Consider the following 9484-nt stretch of genomic DNA (forward strand, 5'->3'; position numbering starts at 1 on the left):
GGTCCGGACCGTGCCTGGTCGCGGTCACATGAGGCGTTCTTAGAGCCGATGGGGAAGAGTATAGGGAAGTTAAAGGCCCACCCCCGTTGTTCATTCTGCCATAATCTCTCGTATAAGTTGTGCGGAATAAGTAGGGACGCGAGGAAATCTCGACCTGGCCCTTAGAACTTCAATATTGTTTCATCGCGAGTAAAAGAACCGGAAGACTGCGCAAATATGGCCAAAATCAGGGGAAACTTTCAAGATGGTTTCATTCAAATAATCAATGGCAAGAGTGCGCCGACCAAGACCACTCGCCACGGTGTCAACCCGGCTAACCTGGAACCCAAAGCAGAAGTACCGGTAGCAACCCCTTCGGACCTTGATGAGGCCGTCGCCGCTGCAAAGGTAGCTTTCGACGCCTGGCAGGGCGTACATTATGAGCAGCGACGCCGTGCAGTGCTCGCGTATGCCGACGGCATTGATTTATATCGTAACGAGTTTCGAAACCTCCTCGTCGCGGAACAGGGAAAGCCGGCGCGAATACTCCCTAAAGCCTCACTCGGTCGGACATCTGTATTACTCACCTATTGCTCTGGCTGCCTCAAGCCGATTATGAGACCGATGCTGCCATCGAATGGATCCGTGATCTGGCTGAGACCCCCCTGTCCAAGGACGTCATCGAGGAGGATGAGAACGAGCAAGTCTTTGCGCAACGTACTCCCATCAACGCCATAGGGATCATTATTCCTGGGATTTTCTCCTCCTGCTTGCTACCAGCAAGATAGCGCCGGCCTTGTTGACTGGCAATGTTATTGTCGTGAAACCATTGTAAGTGGGTTAAAAATTTTGCTACACTTATTTAAATTCCGATCTCTCTTATCGTTTCGTGCGATGAATATGACTGATTGGCCCGTAGTGATTTCACTCCCTACTGTGGCGGGTCTAAACAAAGCTTTGCCCCAGAATCTTCTCTGTTCCAGGATCCACCACTAATTGATGATACCGTTCATCCTCATGGCCGAGGAAAACAGGCCGGTGAGCCTGAGTCCACCCACCGAGAGCGACAGCTTCGCCCTGAAGCTCACACGTATCTATCAAGCCTGTACTTCGTGCCGGTAAGTGGCCCTTTCAGCAACGGCCACTGCCTCAGTTGCTTCGCTGATACGCACTTGGGTCCATTCGCAGGCGCAAGAAAACAAAATGCTCGGGACAGCGACCAAAGTGTACGAAGTGCCGTCGAGCCCGCTTACTCTGTCAATACGCTCCATACCCACCCGTCGCGGCTCCAGCCACGAGGCCAAAAAGCGTAAGTGAAAAGCTCTCACCACCAGCGTCAAAACGTGCTGGCTTATACGATTATCCATCCCAGTCTCTGTCGTTGAAGCTACTAGAAAGGGTCAGGATGATAGTGACCGAGTTAGCAAGGACAAGGGATGGAAGCCTAGAAGACCTCCGGTGAGCTTGCCCGCGTAAAGTCTGGACGACTGCCTCGAGATCAAATCCGAGCTCACCTAGCGCAGGACGGCAGGCAGCCAAGCAGGTGTATCCGCAGCCCTGCTCTCACGACACTCAAATGACACTGACAACTTTCAAGTGCGCACGTAGGTAATCTCTCGATGGGAGAAGGGGCATTTTCTCGTGCTTGAGCTAACTCCAGACTCACAGGATGTCCTCCTCGCTCATGATGCCTCCTGATGACATTCTCCAAGCGGTAATTGACGCAAACTTTCTACATTGCCACAGGCAACCGTACTTGTACTTCGAAAAAAGCTATTTCGCAATAGACTTGCCCGTGGGCTGTTGTCACAGACACTAGTTTTTGCCGTCCTAGCCTCTGCTGCTAAGTTTACAAAGCACGCCTACTTTACCTCCACAGCCCGTCTTGCGAGTCAGGCCTACGCCCAAGAGGCATGGCATACGATTCTGGTCGAGGATATGGGGACTACGGGCGTGCCGAAGCTTCACATTGTCCAGAGTCTTGGCATCCTGCAAGTGGCCATACTAGACTTTACAAGTCGCCCTTCCTCTCCCTTGTGCATATGCCCTGGTCGTGGGAGCCTTGGAGCGAAGTACTAATGCCTTTCAACAGCTGGTGAGGTCAGCTCGGGCTGGCTGAAGATCGGCATTGCGGTTCGCATCTGCCAGGAATTACAGCTCATAAAAGAACCCGATAGGTCGCTTCCCTTGGCCGAGCAGGAGGAACGAAGACGAACGTTCTGGTCGATCTATCTGATTGACAAACTTGTCTCGTGTGGTAAAGATCGCCGTCCTGCTATTCTGGATAAGGACTGTCATGTCAGTCTGCCCTCGGACTCCAAAGGTGAAGCCTGGACAAGCAACTATAAACTTCGCGATTTGATGCGCTGGGGTACAGTGCTTCCTAAGCCGCGCAGCACCTTCACTTTGATAATCCTGGCCGCTTCTGCCTTGGGTCACTGCGCTAGGAGCGTTTTACACGATCGAGTTGAAAATAAGTCTTGCCTCTGGACTGCCGGACCCGACTTCGCCGCTAGTCACGATCTGCTGCTACTAGTGGAGTCATATTTCAACAATGAGGTGTACTCAGTAGAGCACGCGTTGAGCACTTTTCAGACAGCTGACAGGAGCATCGATCATCAAATCGTAGAATCCGTTATTATGGCTCACACCATTCTGCACCTTTGTCACTGCCTCTTAAATCACCCGTTCTGCATTCAGATACGTCTACAAGCATTAGGCATACAGGCGCCCGACATTTTCCTCCATTCCGCCCTGCAGAAGTGTCGTGAACATGCATGTATCCTGATACGTACTATTTTCGACGCCTCAAATGCTGGAGCACACATCAACGCGTCGTTCTTTGCTTACTCCGCATGTTTTGCCGTTACCATCGCCGAGTTCATCCACGAGATTGAGATTGAGAAACATAAAAAAGGAGAGTCTAGATTGAGATTGATGAACGCAACCCAACAGAGCCTCGTGATTCTGGAGCGCATGGCACCTCAATGGGACCATGCTGGTAAAATGGTCAGTGCACCCTTTGGCTTTGGCTCTGTTCTTGACCCGGTTCAACAGCTCATGTGCATCCCGCAGTGTCAGCGTCTCGAAAACTTCAAGGATCATATCAAGGAACTGGCTCCACTGCTAGATCTACAGTCGAGTCCTGGATCGAACAAGGTTGGAAACATGCTTTATGGTCCATGATAGGCTACGGCGCAATGTGCAGCAGCTCAGATCTCAACGCCCCAAGTCGTGTCTTCGACATACACCAAGAATAATCCTTCATTTTCCCCGAGTCCTATGAAGATGAAGAAGCAGGGATAGGGTTGGAATCATTGCCTAGCCTCGGAAGCCCGTTCCACATAAATTTAGACCAACTGTCTCAGCTACAGGAACCAGAGTCGGCGTTCTATTTGATAGCTGTTTTCAATGGCAGATAGGCCTCCAGATTCCTTGCAGTATTAGCTACAAGGGTGGGCATCGAATTCTTGCAAGGGAGGTATTGCAGTACCTTCCCAGGGTTAGGATCTGGAATGGAATATAAACACTTCCCATCGCCCATGTTATGTCTCAAAACCATTGTCCCATTATGGCTACCCTTGCGCTTGAGATATCTCCGGGTTACAACATCTCATAACAACCCTCATTACACCAAATGTCGAATTGAATGTCCGTATCATACCTGCTCCCGACCGCGGTGAATGAGTTCCCCCTTTGTGAGACCCTAATTTCAGAAGGAGACAAAAGCAGGGCAGATAGGGTTTCGACATGGTTCATAGGCAGTAAGTAAATCAGCTGGAAATGCGCGTGTCTCCATTGTAAGTTAGCATTCATTTTCCTCATGACTCGCAGCAGATACGCCATCAAGGCGCAATGTAAGCGTAAAGGTAGCTTCTCATTGAAGGCCCGAGTACTCTACTTGAGGGCCAGTCATGATCGGCATTGATATTGAGACTATTTCTAATCGACTACAAAACTTTATATCGTAGTATGATCCTTGAACCTCCAGTATTCCGTCTCATTCATGGAATGTATCGTAGAGAACAATAAGCTTCAGACCAGCTTTAATGAGACTTTTCATAGCGTGCGCCGACTTTCCTCCTCCTGCCCCGATACATGTGATTCTCGGCATTGGGTGAACCCCGCCCAAGGTACGAAGTTCAGGAGCGAAAACTCGCCGAGGCCTACGCAGGCGAGGGCAATAGTAAGCTATGCATCTGTCAGCTATAAGCCACAGTAAGATTGAGAATTCTTTGAGAATTTTGCGACTGATGCTCAGCGCAACGCGTGCATGGGAGCTCGGGGCGCCACCACACGTGTATCTGCTTTATATAGGAGGGTAGAATGGCCCCAAGCCGAAGAAGTCGCGGTTATAAAATATAGAAGTGATGAACTTACACCGAGCCAGAGACCGTGCAGTCCCCAATTCAACCAGAATCCGGTAGTGAGACCCACGGGAATCGCGATTGCTGCAAATAACAACCTCAGCGCTTGGTGAATAAGCCACATTTAACACGCCAAGTAGATGCACGTACCGTAGTAGGCAATCAAGTTGAATGTAGCTCCAATGTCAGCACGGCCGAGGGCACGCAAACAACCTGAATTTGCAGCTTGCAAAGAGTCAAATATTTGAAAGGCAGCACCCCAAGGGAAGACCGAGACGGCAAGCATGATGACTTTTCTGTCGTTCTTTGAGAGGATATGAGTCATAATGCGCTCATTATCTGAGAATATTAATACTCACGGTAAAGAAGCCCGCAATCGGTCCTCGCAATGATATTAGGGTTATCATCGAGAGGGAGCCGTAGGCAGTGGCAAGTAGCGACGAAGCCCGAGTCGCAGTACGCGCTTGCTGTAGCTGTCTCTGCCCCAGAAGGCTGCCCACCCGATTCGTTGATGCGACACCGAGTCTATAGACGCAGTCAGTAATCGATTTTGAATTTGGGCAGCGATGAATCTTGACACAAGCTTGTGAACTTACCCAAATGGTACTAAGGCTAGGATAGAGTCGACAGTCATCAGAATTGATTGCGCGGCGATCTCTTGATCTCCTAGAGCTCCAGCAGCAATGGCGATGAGCTCGAATGCCCACCTACCCATCCCGTTTTGTCAGTACAGACTCACAACAGTCAAGCTTCATTAAAAAAAATTCTGACCATTCAGCTCCAACCATGAGCAAGCCGTATATGACCAATCGAACGAATGGAATAAGGTGCTGAAACACTTTGGGAGAAGGTCTCTCAAGATTCAGAGACTTGCGACGTGCAAGTATATAGCCGAATAATAACAAAGCGGCCAGCCAATACATGCTACCAGTGGCAACGACACCACCGAGAAGTCCGAACTGCAATCTATGCACTACAAACCAACATAGTGGAACATTCAGAGCCGCCACGAGCAACATGACCATTGCGCCAGGGGTTCCGATGTCCATGCAAAGCATTAGCAGGGACCTTAAGCATACTCAAAGTTGGTCTTACTTTGGCATTGTAGGTACTTCTTCAATGTCTCGAAGTACACGTAGCCCAGGCCAAATGGGGAAAGGCATCGCAAGAACGATTGTGTACCATAAGCCAGCTCATCGGATTGGCCACAGAATGCTAGAATCGGTCCAATCGAGCACCACAACACAACGACTGGGATGTACAGAATTGTCACGACCAGAAAACATTTGTGAAGTAACACATTTAGTGAACTGTTTGTACCGTCGGTAAATGCCCTGGACCCGAGGGTGTCTGTTGAACAAGATGAAGTATGTGTTAAATTATTTCTCAATGCTCTCGATCGAGGTGGCGTCATTGAACAGGGCCGGAAACTCACCCAAGGCAGTAGTGCCCCCAACAGCCAGTAGCCATGCTGTACAAGTAGCGATCATGAACCCGGAAGCCGCAATGGACAGTTGAAGAGGGCCCTGCGCGAGTCTCAGTATTCCCGCGTAGAGCCAAAAATTGCTTAGGGACACACTAGTCGCCCTATAATTGCAATAGTCGCGAGCTGCAGAGCATTTTGTAGCAAGTACCCTATAGAGATCTTTTGATGTCAGCAAGTGTGAATTTTCTCCTCAGTCTCTTCTCTCTACTCCCTTTCGGCTGCAATACCGAGGTAGGCGCGCGATGGGCCGTTCATCTTTGCTCTGGCTCGAGTCGTCATAGAACAACGAATCCTCGAGCTGCAATAACAAGACTGTCATGTTGTACTCACTGGCAATGCAGACCGAAACAAGATCCAGACTTCACGGCCAAGGTCGGCTTTTGACGCCACCGCGTGACTGTTGCTCGTTAACAGGGAAGTGGTCTCGTCTGCTGTGACGCAAGACCTATCACCAGTGCCTTCAGCAGACGATGTTCTATTCGAAGCCATCGATTTTGTTTCAGTTGTATTTGGTTGTTGTTTTTTTGTTGTTTTCTTCTGGTTTCTGCACGTTGTTGCGTTCGACTAATGCGTTTACGGGACAGATCCTGAAACGATTACATTAACCCAAAAAACTTGATAAGGCGGCCAACGCATAGTGAGTGCGGAATAAAGATGAATAAATGAATCAGGTGATCGGGCGTGCCCATCACAGCTCTACCATGCCTTTATCGGACCAGCGAGTAACCATGCTAGATTATTGTTGCCATCTTGGGAATCTTTACCGCAATCGCTGGACCGAGGTTTCGCCTTGCGGTCCACTAATTTTCACGTATTGCAGTTTAGAAAGATGATCAGCTGAACGCGCTAAGACTACATACCTTACGCTACATTGTACATAGTTACCTTGTATTAGGTCCGTCCATCACATCCAAAACGAGCCCTGCTTTACCCTCTTCAATGGCCGTTTTGTCGCGACAGTTGCATTCAATCTCGTCCAACACTGCTATTGGCTCGTAGAAATCAGTTTTCGGTAACTCTCGAAGCTATCTGCAGTGATTCAGTGATTCGTCTTGGTGGTCTCCTCAAGTCTATCCTTTTCGGGATCATAGCTCTGTGTGACGATGGTCTTCGAAGTTGTGCCTTGCTATAGAGCAGGGTTCTTTAAGGAACAGGTTCTTTTGTAAGGGTTTTCCCCGTATTACCAGTGTTGCTTTTGCAACGCTGAAGTGGTGTTTCGGGTGTTCTCCTATAGGACAGTGTTTTCTCCGTGCTGATATTCCTATTGGTTTTCTATGAAGTCGGGAATTCTTGAAGCCGTGCCACTCTTTCTCTTTTCACCAGTCAGTGCTTGGCGATGTTCTCGAGTTGTTTAGCGTGGTGCCTCTATGAATTAACCGTTATCAAACCAGGAGACGCCTCCGTTTCTGGTTCTTGCCTGTACGCCTAGAGTAACCTACTGCCTCGCGCGTCCGGACAGAAATGTGCAGCCCGGAACGCTAAGGAAAGAAATCAAGAACTGTCAACCTTCTCAGTCTCGTCACAGTGTTTTGGTAACTGCAAATTGGGGGGGGGGGCGCATAATTAGCGGGAGGGAGTTGAACTAAGGCTGTCGAAGTTCTTACACGCAGACCTTGCGGAGCGCTTGCTTGCCCTTAAACAGTCTAGCGGGGTACCTCTGACTGACCCACCAACCCGCAATTGGCCCTCCACGTACCAAGGTGTTAAACTGGTGTGTACTAGTTACTAAGCAGTAAGGGGTAGATAACGAAGGTTGTTAAGAGCTCATCGGTTTGTCCAAATTCCATTTTTGTGTTTCAACAAACCGCATGACTATAGACAACTACTCACAGCTTACCTACGATGTCAAGTTCCAAAGACGCTACAGGCACAAAAGTTCCTGCGGATGTAGAGAAACAAGACACAGGTCTGTCTCGCGAAGCATCCGTTATGCAATCTCCTGCGAGAATGACACCGATGGATCCACACGGCCTTGCGCTTCTCCCTCCACCCACCAATGATCCGCTCGATCCATTGAACTGGACTAGGTTTGAGCGAGGTGTGATACTAGCCATTGTGTGTTACGCTGCGTTCTTGACAGTATACTGCACTACCACAACGGTTCCCTCGTTCTTCCTTCTCCAGGACCAGTTTAATGCCACCTATTCAGAAGTAAATTGGTCATTTGCCATTCCCTCGCTCGGCGCGGCAATCAGCCCGCTGATCTTCACCTCTCTTGGCGACATATATGGCCGGCGCGTCGTCTTGGTTGCGAGCAGCGCTTTGACTCTTGTCGTAACGGGTTGTGCCACCATCCAAGACATCAGTTTCGGTGGCTACATGACCTGCCGCTTTCTGCAAGGCTTTTTTGCCGCTCCAGCCTGTGGTGTCTCCTTCGGCATTATTCGTGATATCTCATGGGATCATGAGCGCGGACTGTACACGGGATTTTGGGTCTTGAGCTTCGACTTCGGTTTTATTTTTGGTGCCCTTAGTGAGACGTCCTTGGCCTTTACCATCAACATTATATATTCAATAGTCACTGACTGTATATCTAGTTGGAGGCTTCACTGCTGCGGCCGGTGCAGTCTGGGCTCAGTACCATGTTGCAATAGCCTTTGCCGTTCTGATGTTACTGGAAATTTTCTTCCTACCCGAGACACTTTATCCGCGTGACAAGGTTCTCCGCATGGTTGAAGAAAATGCGAATTTAGAGTCTCTACCACGCACCAAGGAATTGATCTTATGGGTGAGTTATCAACAACCAGAAATCCCGCTATAGCAGAGTCATTTACTTTACTACAGAAACCCTCACATGTCCCTGGTCTCAACCATCCTCAGTACCTTCATACAGTTATCAATTTTTATAAACTTTGGACATATCCAAAAATAGTGCTTAGCATTATACCGTTTGTCTTTCTGCAGTATTCGTCGTAGGTTATTACCGCAGTACAAGTTGCGCATGGTTTCTATGCTGATTAGTTAGGACCGTTTCCGTCGTCACTATGGTCCCAGCTGCGTACGCCCAACACTCCACGCAAATTCAAGGCCTTCTTTTCCTCGGTCTCATCATTGGAAATTTGGTGGCAGAGATCATCTGTTCGGGTCGATTAAGCGATTGGCTGTGCACCCGCCTGGCTCTTTGCAATGAAGGCGTACGAACACCCGAAATGAGGTTATGGCTTTGCTACTTAGGCATCTTGTTAGGGAGTATTGGCCCGACAATATGGGGCCTTTCTATCGATTATAGCTGGCACTGGATGGTCGGAGAAGCTGGCTTCTTCTTGTGCAAGTAAAACTTAGGAATCGGATGTGTGCTTAACTAACAGAATATAGTGGCCGCTGGTCTTCAAGTGAGCAGTGCGGCCGTGATTACTTATCTTTTCGAGAGCTATCCTGACAACGTCTTGGATATATTCAAATTCTACCTTGCGCTCGGAAATGTATGTTTTAAACTTATCTCAATGCTATGGAAACTGTTAACTGGTCTTAGTTGGCAGCATTTGTTAATCCCTTTTATATTAATGACTGGGTACTTCAAGTTGGTAAGGATATCTCCCTTTTAATAGTTTATAACAGTCTGTGCTTACTATATATTAGGCTACACTTGGAGCTTTGTTACTCAAGGACTTTTAACACTGGTTTTCATTGTATTCCCTATCTTTCTCCAGCG

At 48.7% G+C, this 9484-nt stretch overlaps 3 protein-coding genes across 3 annotated transcripts; 2 read left to right on the top strand and 1 right to left on the bottom strand.

Annotated features, from left to right (window-relative positions):
- Positions 1 to 216: 216 nt before the first annotated feature.
- Positions 217 to 3165, top strand: J7T55_000740 (uncharacterized protein; the record flags this gene model as incomplete). The annotated part of the gene is made up of 9 exons (XM_053131681.1): positions 217 to 446; positions 536 to 683; positions 764 to 810; positions 899 to 1097; positions 1168 to 1288; positions 1577 to 1583; positions 1648 to 1693; positions 1792 to 1996; positions 2072 to 3165. The coding sequence occupies 9 exons, from the start codon at positions 217 to 219 to the stop codon at positions 3163 to 3165; spliced, it is 2097 nt and encodes a 698-aa protein (XP_052990470.1).
- An 873-nt stretch (positions 3166 to 4038) lies between these two features.
- On the bottom strand, positions 4039 to 6321 carry J7T55_000741 (uncharacterized protein; the record flags this gene model as incomplete). The annotated part of the gene is made up of 10 exons (XM_053131682.1): positions 4039 to 4170; positions 4360 to 4430; positions 4497 to 4650; positions 4706 to 4871; positions 4943 to 5053; positions 5118 to 5184; positions 5442 to 5597; positions 5782 to 5981; positions 6060 to 6094; positions 6163 to 6321. The coding sequence occupies 10 exons, from the start codon at positions 6319 to 6321 to the stop codon at positions 4039 to 4041; spliced, it is 1251 nt and encodes a 416-aa protein (XP_052990471.1).
- A 1353-nt stretch (positions 6322 to 7674) lies between these two features.
- J7T55_000742 (uncharacterized protein) lies at positions 7675 to 9107 on the top strand (the record flags this gene model as incomplete). The annotated part of the gene is made up of 4 exons (XM_053131683.1): positions 7675 to 8296; positions 8370 to 8560; positions 8737 to 8744; positions 8798 to 9107. The coding sequence occupies 4 exons, from the start codon at positions 7675 to 7677 to the stop codon at positions 9105 to 9107; spliced, it is 1131 nt and encodes a 376-aa protein (XP_052990472.1).
- Between the last annotated feature and the right edge of the window lie 377 nt (positions 9108 to 9484).

The sequence above is a fragment of the Diaporthe amygdali genome, assembly GCF_026229845.1.
Source record: "Diaporthe amygdali strain CAA958 chromosome Unknown NODE_27_length_698932_cov_65_101997, whole genome shotgun sequence".
Lineage (NCBI taxonomy): Eukaryota > Fungi > Ascomycota > Sordariomycetes > Diaporthales > Diaporthaceae > Diaporthe > Diaporthe amygdali.